This window comes from Lepidochelys kempii, chromosome 1 (assembly GCF_965140285.1).
Source record: "Lepidochelys kempii isolate rLepKem1 chromosome 1, rLepKem1.hap1, whole genome shotgun sequence".
Lineage (NCBI taxonomy): Eukaryota > Metazoa > Chordata > Testudines > Cheloniidae > Lepidochelys > Lepidochelys kempii.
In genome coordinates, this window is record NC_136380.1 from 339234985 (window position 1) to 339255661 (window position 20677).

A 20677-nucleotide genomic window follows, 5' to 3' on the forward strand; every position below is an offset into this window, starting at 1 on the left:
CTTATAGGTCAGGTTTTCTAAACCTTGTATCATTTTTGTTGGTCTTCTTTGGATTCTCTCCAATTAGCCCACCTCTTTCCTAAAGTATCATTGTGGTAACCCAGAACTGGACACAATACTGAAGCTGAGGCCTTACCAGTGCCAAGTAAAGGGGGACAATTACAATTGACTTATTCACACAATGCACAGTCAATCTGCAGAACTTGTTCCCAAGGGATGTTGTGAAGGCCAAAATTATAATGGGGTTCCAAAAGAATTAATCATCTCATGACCCATACATAAATCTATGGTAGAGATCATCCTTGAATTGAGGGATTGCCAATGATGAGATAAATTCATGGAGAATAGGTCCAATAAAGGCTATTAGCCAAGATGTCCAGGGATGCAACTTCATGCTCTGGGTGTCCCTAGCCTCTGACTGTAGAAGTGGATGACAAAGGATGGATCACTCAATGATTGCTTGTTCTATTCATTCCCTCTGAAGCAACTAGTATTGACCACTGTCAGAAGACAGGATACTGGTCTACCTGGACCATAGGTCTGACCCACCAATTAGGGATGTAAAGATCGTTTAAAAACGTACTCATTTTAACTATTAAAATTATATCGGTTAACCATTTAATCGTTAACAAGACAGGGCTCCAGGTCCAGGGCTGCCGCACAGCCCCATATAGTGGGGTCCAGGATCAGGGCTGCTGCCAATCTATTTTAAATGTTAACTGTAATTTATTAACAGTAAGACTAATACTTATCGGTAAGGCTATGTTTAGTCACGGGTATTTTTAGTAAAAGTCACAGGCAGTAAACAAAAATTCATGGCCCATGACCAGTCCATGACTTTTACTAAAAATACCTGTGATTAAAACTTGTGGGGGAGCTGCCCGGGGGCACCGCGGGTGCTGGGGGAGGGCAGCTGCACGTGGCTCATGACCCCTGATCGTGCTGGAGGGGGGCGGGCGGCAGCACATGGCCCAGGACACCTGCTAGTGCTGGGAGGGCGCGGGCAGCAGTGCACGGCCCAGGATTCCCACTGGTGCTGAGGGGGCGTGGGTGGCGGCGCATGGCCCAGGACCCACACTGGTGGGGATGGCAGGTTCTCTACCTGGCTCCGTGCCTCCCCTGACCCAAGGTAGGCTCTGGGTGGCGCCTACCTGGGGGGCTCCCCGGAAGCAGTGACATCTTCCTCGCTCAGCTGCTAGGTGAAAGTCTGGGCTGACAGCTCTGCACGCTGCCTCTGCCAGAGCACTGGCTTTGCAGCTCCCATTGGCTGGGAACTGCAGCCAATGGGAGCTGTGGGGGTGGTGCCTGCAGGCAGAGGCAGCGCAGGGAGCTGCCTGGCCACACCTCCACCTAACAGCTGAGCGAGGGGGATGTTGCCACTTCCAGGGAGCCCCCCAGGTAAGCGCCGCCCAGAGCCCGCGTCACCCCATCCCATGCCGCAACCCCCTGCTCCCTCCAACAACCAAACTCTGTTGGGTGGGGGGGTCACAGTGGCCCAAGACTGCCCAGCACTGGCCGGTATGACTGGCACAGGGGCTGCCTGAGCCAGGCGCACCGGCCACTACAGAAGTCATGGAGGTCACAGAAAGTCACGGAACCCGTGACTTCCATGACCTCCGTGACAAACTCTCAGCTTTACTTATCGGTTAACCGTTTAATATTTTACATCCCTACCAGCAATGTGGTTCTTATGTTCTCCCGTGGCTTATATATGACATTCCTGTAAATACACCCCCCAAAATAGTAGACTTTTTTGCAACTGCAGCACATTGTTAACATATTCAATTTGTGATCTGCTAGAAACCCCAGACCCCTTTCAGCAGTACGACCACCTTGCCAGTTATTCCCTAGTGTGCATTTTAAACATGAGGGCACACCACGCTCCACAGACGTCATTGAGGTGTGCCATGACTGTAATCGTAATGCACTGTGCCACCCACGGTGTGCTTGATGTCACATGATCCTACCAAGGGGGCATCACAGATGACATGTGATAGGAGACCATGCCACACCAAAACCTCGTCACATGTTGCTATGACATAATGGGATGCAATGTGATGTCATCCCACAAAACAAGTCATGTGTCACGTCATAACATGGTGACTTCCCGGCTTAGAGCCACAGGTGGGCTGGTGTCCCTGGGCTACGGCGGGGCAGTGTTCCCTACTGGGCAGGATGGAGGCCAGAGCCCAACACCTGTCCCCCACCCCCTCTGGCCACTTCCGCCTTCACAACCTCCTGCTCCTAGGCACCAGACTCCGAGCGGCACGGGCAGGCCTGCTGCCGGCCCCGAGGACCCCACGCCAGCCCGGGGCTGCCCGCCGCGCTGCCTGATACGTCCCTGAATTCAGCCGCTACTCGCCAACGAGGCGGGTGGGGGCGCGGCGGAGCGGCTGGACCGGAGCTCTGCGCGCTTCCTCCCCCCGCAGCCAGGAGAGGGCTGAGCCGCCCCTCCGCGGCGGAGTGTTTTCAGGCAGGCGGCGCGGCAGCAGCCCGGGGTCCTCTGCGGGCAAGCGGCGGGGGCCGACGCTGGTGGTGGAGTAGGGGCTAGAGGAGTCCGAGCCGATGTTTACACCGGGCAGAGGTAACCGCCCCCGCCGGCCTGAGGGCCGGGGAGAGGGGCCGCGGCGGGGCGGAGCAGGCTTTTGGGGGTGCAGGGGCTCGTAGGAGTGGGGCCGGGGCAGAGAGCGGGCGGCCAGCAGGGACATCCGGGACGGGGCAGGGCTGGCGGGGAGCGGGGCTGCCTGGAGGAGCGCGGCCAGCGCAGGAGTGGGGCCGGGGCCTGGGGAGGGGGCCGGGGCTCGGGCGGGGGCGGGAGGTTGGACTTCAGCGTGGGGAGAGTTGAGTGCGGGGAAGGGCCCGGTGGGCGTGGAAAGGTCACAGGGCGGAGAGGGGCCATGAGCGGGAGGGCGCTCGCTGCGGGCGGGGGGACACGCGAGGGGAAGTTGGCTTCCGGGGTTTGCCTGAGGGAGGAGCGGGGGAAATGTGAGGGAAGGGCTGGGTGGGTGGAGTGTGGGGCGGAGGGGAGTAAGATGAGGCTGGGGGCAAAAGGCCTTGGGAGGCTAAGGGGGTGGAGGGAGAGAAGGGGGGAGGTGCCAGGCGGGCAAGGAGAAAAGGTGGGGGGGGGGGGTTGGTATTTGAAGGGGTAGACAAAGGAGGTGACCCTCAGTTGAACCAGGGTATTCGGTGGGGATGGGTTTGTGTGTGACATGTAGAGCAGGTGAGAGGGTTGTTTGTTTACTTTTGTGTGGACACATGGTTTTTTTCCATCTAGTGACTGTGTTTTGGGCCTTTTCGTTTTGCGTTCACCCTAGCAAAGGAGGCCCATCTGTGGAGTTAGGACAGTAAAAACTTTTTTCAATAAGGCAGACGGAATAGAAAGTAAAAGTCAGTGATGAACCTTAGATCAAACCCACCTTTTCCATGCTTGTGTTTAATTATGAATTTTCGCCTTCATCCGTCTCTTTTGGTCTGTTTTGTGGGTTTGAGTTTAGGTTTGACTGGGTGATTGTGGCATTTCACTGATGCAGACCATTTGGATTATTCTTTAAACTTGTTTAGTTCTGACAGTTTGTGCATCTGTCATGGAATATTTGTCATAGGGAACCATGCAGAGTTTGCATTTTTAAGTACCTTATCAAAATGGGACTAATTTATATAATTCCTCAATTTGCTTAGTCAGTATTTTATAAAATAACTGGACAAGACCCTGTAATGGTGACTAATATGCAACTCCCCATAGCAGCACAGAGAGATTTGGGGGGAAAACCTTTTTTTTTCTAATCAAATACAAAATCTGGTCTTCAGTACTTTACTTTTAGATACTGACTTTCATCCCTGGATTTCATAGTACTTACAAACATAAATTAATGAAACCCCAAAACAACACTATTATTGAATGCCCATTTTGTAGATGGTGAAAAACTTAAGTACAGAGGAGTGGGTGCTGAGCTTTCTTCTTCCAACTTTTAAGGTTGGCTGCATTAATTATGCTATCTGTATATATTTTGTATAACTCTTTGCGATTGTTCAAGATAAAAAAGCACTACAATAAGTATTTTCTGCTGAGCATTGTCTGTGTACTATTTAAAAAAAAGCTGGGGCTGGACTCCTGTGTATCTTACAAGTTCCCCAGGTGTCCTAGAACTGACAGTCTTTGTACTCTGCACTATTGTGAATACAACTACATCAAGTTTTCACATATCAGGCTTGTTATAAAGAAAAAAAATTCAGAAACAAATCAAGAAAATTCCCAAACAAAACCTAAGATTGTGTTAAGGGAGGAAACAAAATTAATTAAAAAAATTAGAAAGTTGTACAATGTTTACAAAACCAAACATTTGGAAGTGAGGACACTACAAGGCTATAAGTTCACAACCCCTAAATGTCACTACAGATCATCCCATTAAAAACAATGAGGAGTCCTTGTGGCATCTGAGAGACTAACACATTTATTTGGGCATAATTTGTTAATCTCTAAGGTGCCACAAGGACTCCTCATTGTTTTTGCTGATACAGACTAACACGGCTACCACTCTGAAACCTGTCACTCCAGTAAAGTTTTCAACACCTTCCTTAACTCTGACCTTCCTATTTACCCCCATCTTTTTGTATCTAACTTCTAGTTATGAGCCACAGATTTCTACTACTTACTAGGTTATAAACTGTTAATGCCTGTTTCCGCAATACACACTCAAATGAGTGGTTGGATATCAGTTTCTTTATCATTTACATAGTATGGTCAAAACCTCACATTTTTCATATAGCCCTCCTTGTCATCCATACTAGACCTTGCCTTTGTTCACCACATTATGAACTGTATGCCTTTCTTTACCCTGTTCATTTATCCAGTGTTGGCCAGCTATAGATCAGCGATCAAAATTCTCAATATCAGCCTTAATATACAGGCCGCATACCTGCAAAGATGAGACATTCCTTTGCAAAAGACAGTCCTGAATTTCTCCCTGATCTTGATGTAAGCTAGCAGGGTGGGTGCAAATATGACTGTTCCGCAAATGACCATGCTACTATAATTTATATGTGCAACAGAGGATGTTTAAATTTTTTTTCAAGCAACAACTGATGGGTGAGCAAAGGTAAGGGTCACAGTGTTAACAAATATTTAGGGACTTTCCAGCATTTATTTTTTTGACCTAACAGACTTTTAATTGATGACCTTTTGAGGTCTCTTCCAGTCCTATGAGTCTATGATTTTAATAAAGGTCATTTTAAATTTATAGATACGTTTCCTTTAACTTTTTTCCAACAAAGCTTTTTATTTAGTGGTGTCATCAGGAAGAACACAACTTTATCAAGTACAATTGTTAAAGAGAATCTAGTGGAATATTAAAATGGACTGAATCTCATTGGTGGGGACATTAAGCTGACTTTAATATGGAAGAACGTTCAACTTTAAAATCCCCCCCCCCAAAACAAACAAACAAACAAACAAACAAAAAACTTGAGTAGCTGTCTTGGATTAATATGGCCTCTATTATATGCCATTTGTAAGCTTGGACTGCTAAATGTTACTTTTGAACTTGGGGCAAAATATTTAGAGGAACTGATGTTGCAACTGGATTCAAGATCCTAGACCCCAAATACTTACATATAACCTATTTCCATAGATCCAGTTGCAGCATCTGGCCTTTAGTATGTTGCTTTTTAAATGTACTGACTTAACACAAAATCTATTTTAATTCCATTCTAATTAAACCAAAAAGTCAAAATACAGTGTTATGGGGATTGGATGGCTGCAGGGATCAGTGATGGGTTATGGTCCTATGGAGTCTTTCAGCAGTAACTAGTCACTACTTATCAGGTCATTAGGGAGTCAAAGTTGTTACCATCTGCTAGCAGCTTTGTAACTCGAGAAATTAATTGCCCTCTGTCCTGTTCCCAATTAATACAAATCAATACCCTCTCCCTCCAAACCCTCACAGTTGGCACTCACTGGGACTTCTGTCAGCAGAGAGGCCAAGTTTTGAATGGGTCATCCATGGTAACTGACCTGTCTCTCACCATTATTGGTATGTCTTCACTGGAAAAAAATAAAAAGAGGGGAAAAAAAGTGCAGTCTTATCTCAGGTTGGCTAATCTAGGTTAAATTAGCAGTGAGGACATACCAATTTGACTTTTACCTCAAGCTAGCACCATAAGTGTGAGCAGAGAATGAACTCAAGCTTCTAATCCCGAGTTAAAAGTGAGTTGGTATTCACTGCTATTTTAAATCATATTAGTTAATTTGAGTTAAGAAAGCACTTTTTCTTGCATTAAAGACGTACACTGTATGTAAGGAGCACAATGTGGAAAACCTTAAACTGTTGCTATGCTTGCTGAATTTTCTGTTGCTATCCTTGGTGAATTTTTTGTGATATAGATTGGTTTAAAACAATTATTTATAAAAATCAGACCAACATTTTAGGAAATTTTTAATGGAAAACTCTCCATGTTCAATACAGTTTTAAGACTAATTATAATTTGGGGGAAAATTATTGAAGAATTTTTCCATTTAATCAGGAGAAAATAGAAAAAGTACTTAATTAGAAATAGGGATTTTCTTCATTGAGGTGTTTTATTTTTATATGTATACTTTTCAAATATGTGTAGTTAAGAACAGGTAAAACCGATGGATTAAGGGGCACTGTTAGATAACGAAGGCCTACAATGTGAGTGTTGGATGTATAAAATAAAGTTTTTCAATACTGGAAAACTTTTTTCTTACATTTTTATTTCTTTTGACATGCAAATATCCCATAGTTTTGTTTTTTACCCAAACATTTAAAGAAAATGAGAAACAAATGAATCTGACTAGTCAGTTTTCATTGTCCAAGATGACTGAAGTATAGAAAATACATGAAAAGAAATAGCAAAAAGAAATTTCTTTTCACTACTCTTCGTTCTAACAATTTAAGTAGATATTAGTAACACAGCGAAAGATGTCTCTCCTCCCACCCTCTAGAAGATTTTAAATTCAACAATGTCCCTTCAAAAGTTTTTTAAATTTTCTCTGGGGAAAAAAGAATGCATTTTAAAAGCATAACTTACTAGAAATGAGGGTATTAAAAAATCCTTTGCCTTCAGCCTTGATTCTGCAAATGCTTATGTGCTTAACTTTAAGCATGTGAATAATCACAATGGGACTAAGGCTCAGATTTTCAAAGGCTCTCATTTTCAAATGTCTTTTAGAGACCTAGAAGCCTAAATCCCATTGACTGTCAATAGCTTTTAGGTTCCTAAATGCCTTTTGAAAATGAGATTTAGGTTCCCAAATCAGTTAAGTATTGTAACACGAAGCACAACAATGCCTGAATACCTGTAGAAATCTGTATCTAAAGCTAAGCATGTATATAAATATTTGCTGAATCGGGGCTGTAGTTTTTGTCAGTCTATAAACATCCCACAATAGCCCTTTTGATACTTCAGGATCCAAAAGTGCATAGCAGCAGTGAGCATACCAGCAACCTCAATCTGAATTGCATGAACAGTTAAAAAAAAAAAAAAAAAAAAATTTGCAGCTCGTGGTAAGGGAAAAAAGATTTTCTGGGAAAGCCTTTCTTTGAGGGTTTTTTTTTTTTTTTTTATTTAAGCTTGTAGGTACTTGGCTCTGATCAGGAAACTTTTTTTTTTTTTTAAATGGGAATGCTAGCTTTGCTGCAAAGATTAGGTTTTCTCCAGGCTGTTGTAGTTTTGAACAGTCATCTGACTGCACAGTTCAGGTTGAAGAGAATGCCATAATATATGCTGAAAGCAATTACAGGCATTTGGGTTTCGTGCAGTACTCACATTTTCTCCTTAATCATGATCTTAGTGCCATAGGAACAGCGTGGCAGTGTAGTTCTTTTGAATATCATCTTCCAGGTTGATTGCTTAGCTGCACCCAATTTTCTAATTGAATTTCATCCTCATACTGGATGAAATTTACTTTACTTCAACTATTCTTAGTGAATGTCAGGATATAGTGAAAACTAGTTTGTTCATATATTGCCAATGCAATAATAATGGTGATATTCCTGTACTTCTGCAGATTTGCCTGGGTAACATAATGCCAGCTGAGCGTAAAAAGTCAGCCAGTATGGAAGAAAAAGAATCTTCATTAAATAACAAAGAAAAAGACTTCAGTGAAAGGCGGTCAGTGAGCAGTAGAGAGAAAGCAAAGGAGGATGTGAAGGTTGGCCTAAAGAGAGAGACTCTGAAGGCACCTGAAGATAAAAAGAAAAAACTGGAGGAGGATAAACGGAAAAAAGAAGACAAGGAGCGAAAGAAAAAAGAAGAGGACAAGATAAAAGCTGAAGAAGAGCAGAAGAGAAAAGAAGATGAAGAAAAAAAGAAATTTGAAGAGGAAGAGAAAAAGAAACAAGAAGAGGAAGTAAAACGTCAGCAAGAGGAGGCAGCTGCACAATTGAAGTAAGATTTATGTTTAAGTCTTAACTGTGCCTAACAGTATAGTCCTTACTCAGGCAGAATTCCCGTTGAAGTCAGTGGGAGTTGTGCCAAAGTTAGGACTGCAGTATTGGGTCACTTTTTTTAATTTTATGAATAAGAAGGTAAAAAAATATATAATTGTTTGGTAAATATAGATGTCCGTGTCAAGTGATATGCTCAGTGCTATTTGTGAGAAGCTAAAAGTATGCAGTAGTTGTTTGTATGTACTAACCGCTATCACTTTGGCTTATACATTGGATTTTGGTAATGTCATCTGTCTGGAGATCTCATGTGGTGTATAAATGTGCCTGAATTAAACATCACAAAGTCTCATTGAGGTTCAGAAGTGTTACCCCATTTTACAGATGGGGAAACAGAGGCACAAAGAGGCCAAGTGACTTGCCTGTGATCACAATGAAATATATCCAGGAATAGGTGCTGGGCATCTTGATTCTCAGTCCAGTACTTCAGCCACAAGACCAACCTTACTATATAAGCAGTTGCTGTAAACCTTTAAGCACTGGAAATGGGCTGTGATCTCTAAAGCCATCCAATAGTCAGCAGTCACAAATAATTGGTATTTGGATGGAAAATCTGCAAGGAGAACCTGGATAGGATGCAGCAGAAAGTGGTGTTAATTTAGTTTTCTCTCCGAGTCAGTATCCATAGCAGGGTTTTAAGAGACACTATGGTGTTGGAGGGAAACAAAACCAAGATTCTGACCATTTGTGTTCATTAAAGATACCATGACACTTTTTTAAAGAGTAAGGATATTAATGTGTCTGTCTTGGTCAGACTCCAGGCGAATACATTTTGTCTACTTAAATTGCCTTTGCAATATCAGTTGGATTTGGAATTCTTCTTATCTAGAACACTTGTGTAGTGTTACTTTATTCTGTTAACAGCTGCTGTATTCTGTCCCAAAGTGAATTGTATTTCTTTCTTGAGTAAAATGATTGTAGTATTTATGCTTTGTTAATGCTTTGTGATAAAAAATTTCTGTATAGAACCTTGCTAATGTGTTTGTTTTAATACATAAATGGCACTTTCTTAGAAAAGATTTAATAGAAGTGCTATTTAGTGAAGCCTTGGAGTTACTAGGACTTCCTTATTATCAGTAAAATATATTACAGAACATTCATTAGTACATATAAAGTATCAGGAAAAATTTAAACTGCACTACAGTTGAGATAAATTAGCTTGTGGTGCATTATCCTTGTTTTGAAATGGTTCATTTACTTGTCAGTTTACAAAATTCAGTAATCTATAATGGAAATTAGTGAGGTCTTATCAGGTTATAACTATTGTTGTTTCTTTCTTTAGAGAGAAAGAGGAAGCACATCAACTGCATCAGGAAGCTTGGGAGCGCCATCAAGCAAGAAAGGAACTTCGCAGCAAAAACCAGAATGCACCAGACAACCGTCCTGAGGAGAATTTCTTTAGCAGGCTGGACTCGAGTCTGAAGAAGAACACTGCTTTTGTTAAGAAGCTAAAAACTATCACAGAACAACAGAGGGACTCCTTGTCTCATGATTTTAATAGCCTCAATTTAAGCAAGTACATTGCAGAAGCTGTAGCTTCTATTGTTGAAGCAAAGCTGAAAATATCAGATGTGAACTGTGCCGTGCACTTGTGTTCTCTCTTTCACCAGCGCTATGCTGATTTTGCTCCATCACTACTTCAGGTTTGGAAAAAGCATTTTGAAGCAAGGAAAGAAGAGAAAACTCCCAACATTACCAAACTAAGAACTGACTTGCGTTTCATTGCAGAATTGACAATAGTTGGGATTTTCACTGATAAAGAAGGTCTGTCTTTAATCTATGAACAGCTAAAAAACATTATTAACGCTGATCGAGAGACTCACGCTCATGTTTCTGTGGTAATAAGCTTTTGCCGGCATTGTGGAGATGATATTGCTGGTTTGGTACCAAGGAAGGTTAAAAATGCTGCAGAAAAGTTTAACTTGAGTTTTCCTCCTAGTGAGATAATCAGCCCAGAGAAGCAACAGCCCTTCCAGAATTTGTTGAAGGAATACTTTACATCTTTGACCAAACACCTGAAAAGGGACCACAGAGAGCTGCAAAATATTGAGAGACAAAACAGGTGACATTTAAATACTGTACTTCATAAATTGATATAATAGTGCAGCTCATAGAATGCTTTAAGATTTCTTTAATTGTTGCCACCAAAGTAAAATTATGTGGAAGAAGCGCTTTGTTGCAGAAGGGTCTCTGAAATAACATGCTTAAAAATTTCCCAACTAGAAAATCTTCTAGAGCCTGGAATGTTACCTAATACGATATTAGGTTTTAAATAATTTTTAGAGGGAAACTGTTAAGTAAGTTTCTCTTGCTTTAATTTTTTTCAACTCCTCCACTGGTTTTGTAACACTCCTTTAACAGCTTAGAGGCTAACAAATTTATTTGAGCATAGGCTTTCGTGAGCTACAGCTCACTTCATCGGATGCATGTAGTGGAAAATACAGTGGGGAAATTTTGTATGCACAGAGAACATGAAAAAATCTCCCCACTGCATTTTCCACTATATGCATCCGATGAAGTGAGCTGTAGCTCATGAAACCTTATGCTCAAATAAATTTGTTAGTCTCTAAGGTGCCACAAGTACTCCTTTTTCTTTTTGCTGATACAGACTAACACGGCTGCTATTCTGAAACCTTTAACAGCTTGAGACTAGCGTTTCTTTCCCAGCTGGTTTTGTCCTTTTCCAGTTGGCAGCAAGTATTTTTATTTTTTTCCCCCTTCCCACCCACATATTTCTTATGGACCATATGCTGACATGGATTTGTTTATTTTTTTGTGTGTACCAACATTGTACATCGTGTCAGCATAGTTCTAAGTATAGAGGGGAAATAGTTTGTCAAAGAAGTGTACTTTCCAAATTTCTTATATATTAAAATCTAAAGTCAAAATTTGGGCCTAACCTACTCAACCATGTCCTGTTAAACCTTGACTCAGAACATTAAATGCTTCAGGACCTCAGCTAACTATAAATGTCTGAGGCTGGAAAGAAACTTCCACCATAGATAGGCGTGTTGTTGAATAAATATGTACTTTTCTCTGAAGCATCCAGAACTGGTCATTGTTAAAGCCAGAATGGTCTCCTAGGTGGACTGATGGTCTGATAAGGGCACAGGACTGGACAGGACCTCCTGGGTCATCAAGGCCAGTCTTCTTATATGACAGGCATTCTCATCATACGATCTCATTTGTATGATGTGGTAATTCCTATATTCTTAGAATATTTCCAATAGAGATAAGCAAAAGCACATGAATTGTGCAGTTATTGGTGATGGGCCTGAACCAAAATTCTGGATATGAAATATTTATCCCAAGTCAAACTGCATATGTCTATAATGTTGAGTACAAAAAGCCCTCTGATCTGAACACTTCCAACTTCGGGGTTTGAAATCTAGACTCAAATTTGAACTTCTCAAAGTGTGGGGTGATCAGTTTTGGTATTGGAGTTGGCCTATTATAAGGATTTATGTGAGAGATACAAACTCAAGCATCTGTTGTAGTCCAGTCCCATCCTTATCAGTTAAATGACTGTATTTTGCTATATAAGAAGTTGGAATGTGTAGTGACTTTTACTATAGTCCAACTCCTTATACTACTTACTTGTTCAGGGAGAGTCAAAACACAAGTATAATTTTTTTTGCAATTTAATAAGTGTATACCTTCATTATTTAAACTAAAATGGTTACAATTAAGTAAGTCTGTCATAAAGACAAATGTAGCAGAAACAGTGGGAACAAGTAGGTGAACTTCATTGCTGGCGGATTTGATTGCAGTTATCCTTCCTCCTCCTCTTTGTGGCTGTTCATTTAAGCAGCAGCTGTTCTGTATTGAGAGGACTGGCATGTCCAACTAATAATTTAAGTCCACTGACATGCATCTTTTCTTAATTACCAAGCAGTTACAAACAGTTGTAAAGTTCTTTAGTTTATAAAATTTTCCAGGAGTATTAGTTTAACACCTGACTGGGTGTTTCAACTACAGAGCTACCAGTAAAGAGCTGGACAGGAAACGGTTTCCCTGTCTTTGAAACTCTTGTGGGACAAACCCAAGATCTTCAGAAGTTTTTTTGTGTAGAAAAACCACAGGAAAAAAAGAGAGGCCGCAGAATAACCAACAGGTGGTGAGGGCACTCAGCTGAGGTGTGGTATGGAAGACCCAGGCTCAAGTCCTTTGTCTGAATCAGGCAGATCAGGAACATTAATAGGGTCTCCCGTGCCCCAGGCGAATGCCCTGGATGTCAGCCACTATTAGCTATTCTTGAGTCTGTCTCTGGACCATAAATTCCATCCGGGACCTGAGAAACCTTTCCTGACAAAAGGTGTAGAACTTAAAGTACAAAGTCTTTTTTTGGTGCATAGGTGATAAAACAGTATCATTTAGGATCTTGTTGAGATGGTTGCATTGGTTATATATTAAAATATATATTTTAAAATGTTAGCCTTCTGCCTTAATAACAATTAGAGCGAGTGAGAGATTATTCTCAATTTCTCAAAAATTCCCTTTTCTGTTTAATTTAATATAATTAATGGTTCTCTTTCTCCATAGACATACCTGCATACATTAGATTTGGATGGCATGAGGCCAAAGACCAATGAGAAGTTGGAGTATGCAACTGAATATCATTTAGAGTGTAGTTCTATTCTAAAAAGTGACTATAAAAATGATAGCTCCTTCCTTATTCAACAGATTTGGCAATTAATTGATCTTTAACTACTCATGGTAAATAGGCCCAATGGCCTGTGATGGGATGTTAGATGGGGTGGGATCTGAGTTACTACAGAGAATTCTTTCCTGGGTGTCTGGCTGGTGAATCTTGCCCACATGCTCAGGGTTCAGCTGATCGCCATATTTGGGGTCGGGAAGGAATTTTCCTCCAAGGCAGATAGGAAGAGGCGCTGGGGGTTTTTCACCTTCCTCTGTAGCATGGGGCACGGGTCACTTGCTGGAGGATTCTCTGCACCTTGAAGTCTTTAAACCATGATTTGAGGACTTCAGTAGCTCAGACATAGGTGAGAGGTTTATTGCAGGAGTGGGTGGGTGAGATTCTGTGGCCTGCATTGTGTAGGAGGTCAGACTAGATGATCATAATGGTCCCTTCTGACCTTAATGTCGATGAGTCTAAGAGATCTATTGAAAGACAATGTGCTTTACTGACAAAAATAAGCTTACTGTTTTTTTTAATTCTCAATAGTACTGCAAAACCAACTTGAACAGGGAGAGAGCTAGAATAGGTTCCTCCTTATACATCAACTGAATAGTTTACGTAGGGTATATATTCACTGCAGAGTTAACTTGAGTTGGCCTAGCTCAGGGGTCGGCAACCTTTCAGAAGGGGTGTGCCGAGTCTTCATTTATTCACTCTAATTTAAAGTTTTGCGTGCCAGTCATACATTTTAACATTTTTAGAAGGTCTCTTTCTATAAGTCTTTAATATATAACTAAACTATTGTTGTATGTAAAGTAAATAAGGTTTTCAAAATGTTTAAGAATCTTCATTTAAAATTAAATTAAAATGCAGAGCCCCTCGGACTGGTGGCCAGGACCCGGGCAGTGTGAGTGCCACTGAAAATCAGCTTGTGTGCTGCCTTTGGCACACGTGTCATAGGTTGCCTACCCCTGGCCTAGCTCAACTGAGAGCAGCCATGCTTCAAAATAACATTCAAGCTATCCAGAGTGTAGTGTAGTGGTTGTGTTAGCAACTGATGTGTTGTTTTAACTTGAGCTGTTGCCTATCCACCCCACTGCGCCCACCAACTCAAGTAAAAGTACCATCATGCTCGAATGAAGGGTTTTTGTGTGAGGATAGGACTCAAGTTAGGGGTGACGCTCAAGTTGTAACTCAGGTTAACATTGCAGTGAAGACAAACCCTATGGTCCAACCAGTTGCCCCTGTATAAACCAACTGAAAGCAGTAGTCGTGTGCACAAGTGTTATTGATAGCAAAACCTGAAGATGAAGTGTAACTAAGGACATAATCTGGCTTGTAGAATCTTTGTTACTGGTGGTCATGGGTCAGCAAGAAAAAAACATGCTTGATTCTCAGATCCCAGGCTGAGTTCTCAAAGCTAAGTGCACTAAGCAAGGAGGAACTGCACTTTTTTTTGTAAATTAAGCATGTTAAGATACAGTAAACATGTAACTCTACAATTTTATCTTTAAACACTTCAGATTAGTACTGAGTTTCAAAGTGTTGTTGCATCTAGAAACCTAGTGAATAACAGTATAAACATCTTTAGTAGCAAGCTCTGACCCACAAGTTCATTTATAAAGGAGGTCAATAAATTTAAAATCTTTGTCAACTAATTGGTTTTCTCCTTTCAGAATGCTTATTTTAGAAGTTGGAAACTATCCCTAATTGATGCCTTTACTGGCAAGGAAATACTGTTCATTGTTGCTGAGTAAATAGCACTTTTTAAATGCAGTAAAAAACATTTTTCATTGAAGAACTATGAAACCAGCAAAACTTATGTCACTTGTGTGTAGTAATGTCATGGAGGTGGTATGATGGGACTGCTTGCAATGGCATGTGGCCCATCGGCAACTGCCAGTAGCAAAAATCCCCAATGGCTGGAGATGGGACACTACATGGGAAAAGCTCTGAGTTCCTCCAGAGAATTGGCTACATGCTCAGGGTATAACTGATGGCCATATTTGGAGTTGGGAAGGATTCCCCTCCCTTCCCCCCCCCCCCCCCCCGTTAGATTGGCAGAGATCATGGGAGTTTTTTTGTCTTCCTCTGCAGCATGGAGCATGGGTCTCTTGCAGGTTTAAATTAGGGCTGTAAAGCAATTAAAAAAATTAATCATGATTAATCACACTGTTAAACAATAATAGAATACTATTTATTTAAATATTTTTGGATGTTTTCTACATTTTCAAATATATTGATTTCAATTACAGCACAGAACACACTGTACAGTGCTCACTTTATATTTATTTTTATTACAAATATTTGTGCTATTAAAAACAAGAAATGGTATTTTTCAATTCAACTAATACAAGTACCGTAGTGCAATCTCTTTATCATGAAAATTGAACTTACAAATGTAGAATTATGTACAAAATAAACTGCATTCAACAATAAAACAATATAAAATTTTAGAGCCTACAAGTCCACTCAGTTCTACTTCTTGTTCAGCCAATCGCTCAGACAAACAAGTTTGTTTACATTTGCAGGAGATAATACTGCCCACTTCTTGTTTACAATGTCACCTGAAAGCGAGAACAGGTGTTTTCATGGCACTGTTGTAGCCGGCATCGCAAGATATTTACGTGCCAGATGCACTAAAGATTCATATGTCCGTTCGTGCTTCAACTACCATTCCAGGGGACATGCGTCCATGCTAATGAAGGGTTCTGCTCGATAACAATTCCAAGTAGTACAGATGGCTGTATGTTCATTTTCATTATCTAAGTCAGATGCCAACGTCAGACAGTTGATTTTCTTTTTTGGTGTTTCGGGTTCTGCAGTTTCCGCATTGGAGTGTTGCTCTTTTAAGACGTCTGAAAACGTGCTCCCTACCTCATCCCTCTCGGATTTTGGAGGGCATTTCAGATTCTTAAATCTTGGGTTGAGTGCTGTAGCTATCTTTAGAAATCTCACATTGGTACCTTCTTTGCATTTTGTGAAATCTGCAGTGAAAGTGTTCTTAAAATGAACATGTGTTGTGTCATCATCTGAGACTGCTATAACATGAAATATATGGCAGAGCAGGTGACATACAATTCTCCCCCAAGGAATTCAGTCACAAATTTAATTTTTTTTTTTTTAACGAGCTTCATCAGCATGGAAGCATGTCCTCTGGAATGGTCACAAAGCATGAAGGGGCATATGAATGTTTAGTGTACCTGGCATGTAAATACCTTGCAATGCCAGATACAAAAGTGCCATGCCAAACGCCTGTTCTCACTTTCTGGTGACATTGTAAATAAGAAAATGGCAGCATTATCTCCTGTAAATGTAAACAAACTTGTTTGTCTTAGCGATTGGCTGAAAAAGAAGTAGGACTGAGTGGACTTGTAGGCTCTGAAGTTTCACATTGTTTTGTTCTTGAATGCAGTTATGTAACAAAACAAAAAAATCCTACGTTTGTAAGTTGTACTTCCACAACAAAGAGATTGCACTACAGTTCTTGCATGTGGTGAATTGAGATTTTTTATCATTTTTACAGTGCAAATATTTGTAATAAAAAATAACATACACTTTGATTTCAGTTATAACACAGAATACAATATATATGAAAATGTAGAAAAACATCCAAAATATTTAATAAATTTCAGTTGGTATTCTATTTAACAGTGTGATTAAAACTATGATTAATCTCTATTAATTTATTTAATCGCAATACATTTTTTTGAGTTAATTGCGTGAGTTAACTGCGATTAATCGATAGCCCTAATTATTATTATTTATTATTTTGTTTTATCATTGAAACTTACCTGGATCAGTTGAACACTGAAGCCATTTGGGCATGCCTGGAAATTGTATGACATTTTTAACAACTAGAAGATACTGTTTGAGCACCATGGTCTTGTGGTCAGCTCTGTTATTTTTCTTCATTTTAGTAGTCAAAAATTGATTATAAACATAGTAATGCAGTCTGTTCCCAGGAAGGTGGAGTTGACATTATATTCCAAGTTACTGGCTTCTCTGTTTTGAATTGCAGCATCAGGTTCAGACCAATTTTTGGTCAATGGTAACAACTGGTCAATCAGATGCCACTAACACCACCATTCAGGCTACTATAAAACCAGTCAGAGAGGACAACTAGCCAGGAAAATACTGTCATCTTTCATTTGAAAGTGCACATTGGGCCCATTTCACAATAGTCTTGGAGCACCTTAGGTATGTCTATACTGTAATTAAAAATCCATGACTGGCCCATGCCATCTGACTCAGGCTCTTGGGGCTCGTACTAAGGCACTGTTTAATTGCCATGTGGATGTTCAGGCTCGGACGGGAGCACATGCTCTAGGACCCTGCAAGATGGGAAGGTCCCAGAGCTCGGGCTGCAGCATGAGCCCGAAGGGCTACACCACAATTAAACAACCCCTTAGTCAGAGCACCACGAGCCCAAGTCAGCTGACACAGGCTCATGGGTGTCTAATTGCAGGGTAGACATACTCTTAAGCCAGGTCTACGCTACACCTACTTCAGCATAATTTACAGCACTCAGGGGTGTGAATAAATCACCCTCCTGAGGGCCATAAGTTATACTAACATATTCACCAGTGTGAATAGAGGTATGCTGGCGGAAGAATATCTCCTGCTGACATAGCTAATGCCTCTCGCGGAGGTGGATTTATTATGCTGATGGGAGAGCTCTCTCCTGAGAGTGTCTTCACAAGATGTACTATGGCAGCTGCACCAGTGTAGCGCTTCTAATGTAGACTAGCCCTAGGTGTGAGCTTACACTTTTGTGTCATGGGCCCTCTATCAGCTACACAGGCCCCAAGGAGAATACCCTTTGCAAAGGAGACCAGCCCTCTCCTCCTCCCCCCAAACACACACACAGAGTACAGAACTGATTCTGCACTTTCATTTCCATGAGAACCTCTGACATAGCAGGGGACATGTTCAAGACAGGAAGTGGTGTGGCTGGGGCAGTACTGTGTCCTGGCTGCTGTAAAACCCACAGGGGCCTTGGCCGCCTAGGTACAAGCTAGGGCAGCTCTAACCCATGCTAGAGTCCAAATTTAATTCCTAGCAGTCAGGGATCAACAGTGGCAGAAACTGCCCTTGTTTCCCTGTGCCAAACTCAGCACCAGCACAGAGATGAATTTGTTCCATTATGGGCAGGTCTACATTTAAAACTTGCATCGGCGCAGCTGCAGTGCTTCAGTGAAGAGGCTGCTACACGGACAGGAGAGCTTCTCCTGTCAGCATAGTTAATCCATCTCTGCAAGAGGGGGTAGCTGTGTTGACGGAAGAAGCTCTTCTGTTGACACAGTGCTGTCTATGCTGGGGATTAGGTCGGTATAACTATGTCACTCAGGGGTGTGGATTTTTCACACTCCTGAGCAACGTAGTGATAGCAATGTCATTTTATAGTTTAGATCTGGCCTATGTTTGGATCAGACTCCTGAAAGTTATTGTGTTGAAGAGTCTTTGGGATGAGTATCTGCAAATTGTTTTAAGTACAGGTTGGATTTTCTTCACCATCTACTACTATTCGCTGTTTCTCCACTATATTGTAAAGGCAGAATGTTGGCAATGAAGCCATTTTCACTTCAGCATTACAAGACCTAGCAAGTGGTAAATCATGAACCATACTGTTCAAACCAGGAGTAACATGGAATAATCATCTTAAAGAGACATGGTTGGTGAGGTAATATCTTTTATTGTACCAACTTCTGTTGGTGAAAGAGACAAGCTTTTGAGCCAGGGCTTTGGAGCGGAGCCCGGAGCTGGAGCGCAGAACAGCTCCGGGGCAGTGGAGCTGCAGGTTTTTGTCTGGAGCTGGAGCACAGCTCCAAAGCCCTGTTTTGAGCTTATACTGAGTAGTTCTTCAGGTCTGGGAAAGGTATTCAGTGTAACAGCTAAATACAGGGTGCAACAGGTAAGGAGTTAGCATGTTTTGCAAGTGATCATTCAAAGTAAAGTGGGCAGTTAACATCTCTATAGTGATAGGATAAAGGAGAGTTAGGGCATGTCTTCACTAGAAACGTTAAAGCGCTGCCATGGCAGTGCTTTAATGTGGCTATGTAGTTGCGGCTCCAGCACGCTATAAAAACCCCACCTCCATGAGGGGAATAGCACTTCCAGTGGTGGTGCACTGTCTACACTGGCACTGGATAGCGCTGCAACTTTCTCACTCGGGGTGTGAAAAAACACAATCCTGAGTGCTGCAAGTTGCAGCGCTGTAAAGCGCCAGTGTAGACAAGCCCTTAGTGGGTTACAGGTTGTTGTAATGAACCACAAATCCAGTGTCTTTATTAAATCCATGATTTTTGGTGTCTAGCTGAGTGACAAATTTAAGTTCCCAAGCTCGCTCTTTAAATGTGTTGTGCAGGTTTCCTTGGAGGATGAGGACTGAGAGGTCAGATATGGAGTGATCATTTTGTGAAAAATGTTCTCCCTCAGGTGATACGGTATTTTTGTGTTTTATCATTTTGCTGTGTGAGTTCATTCAAGAACCTAGTGATTTATCTGGTTTCACCCACATAGTTGGTATTGATGCACTGGATGAGGTATGTATCATGTTGTGATAGGCATGTGTAGGACCCATGGATCTGGACAGGTGCATTGTTGCAGGTATTAATCATCGTAGTAGCGGAGATATGTCTGCAGGTTTTGCTTTTGTTATGGCTGGAGGTGGTGCTGCTTTGAGATGGTGTGTCCTGGTCTGGGGGGAGCTTGTTTCTGATGATGAACATTGTTAGGTTGGGGGCTTACTTGAAGGCCAGAAGAGAGGAATTAGAAAAGATTTCTTTCAGGGTGTGGTCCCCATTGGGTGTGGGGTGTAGCTGTTTAATGATTCCCCCCCCCCATAGGTTCAAGTGTGTGGTGGTAGGTGACATGAAACTAGAGGTGTGCAGTTGCAGAGGTGTGGGAGTTTTTTGGGTCCTGTATTGAAGCAGGTTCTTTCAAGGTATTTGGGTAGCCCATTCCATGAGGCAATCTACTTCTCTGGTGGAGTGTCCTTGTTTGGTGAAGGTGGTTTTAAGTGTGTAAAGGTGTGTATCCTGGACTTTCTTCTCAGAGCATATTCTGTGGTGTCTGAGTCCCTGGCTGTAGATAACAGATTTCTTGGTGTGTTTCGGATGGTTCCTGGATCTGTGAAGGTGTTGCGGTCCATGGGTTTCTTGTATGTAGTTGTCTGTAGGGTTCCATTGTTGAAGCTGATCCTGGTGTCCGGGAAGCTGATGTTGGTGTGGTAGTGTTCTAAGGAGAGTCTGATGGGTGGGTGGTAGTTGTTGAAGTTGTGGTGGAAACCTTTGAGGAAGTTTAGGTTGTCTGTCAAAAGGTAGAAAATATCATTAGAGTATCTCAGGTATATTGTTGGTTTTGTGGTGCTTTTGTCCAGAAATTCTTCCTCAAGGTGGCCCATGAAAAGTTTGGCCTATTCGGGAGCCATCATAGTGCCCATGGTGTGGACAAAGTATGTGTGTGTTGTTGAATGTAAAGTTGTTATAGGTGAGGGTGAAATGGATGAGTGTTTGGGGTGGATATATGAGTGTTGTCTATTGTCTTCTAGATATTAAGAAAAACAGAG

The 20677-nt window shown here is 41.7% G+C and overlaps 1 protein-coding gene across 5 annotated transcripts in view; it reads left to right on the top strand.

The window, feature by feature from the left end:
* The first annotated feature begins 2369 nt into the window (after positions 1-2369).
* UPF2 (UPF2 regulator of nonsense mediated mRNA decay) overlaps positions 2370-20677 on the top strand; it is a 132867-nt gene continuing 114559 nt past the window's right edge. For 2 of the 5 annotated variants that reach the window (XM_073328763.2, XM_073328766.2), the window contains exons 1-3: positions 2372-2584; positions 8027-8406; positions 9748-10527. In XM_073328763.2, the coding sequence (XP_073184864.1) occupies positions 8045-8406; positions 9748-10527 (1142 nt within the window). In that variant the 5' untranslated portion in view covers positions 2372-2584; positions 8027-8044. Of the gene's footprint in view, positions 2585-8026; positions 8407-9747; positions 10528-20677 lie in introns of all 5 variants that reach the window. The other 3 variants (XM_073328764.2, XM_073328767.2, XM_073328768.2) reach the window with 2 other exon arrangements.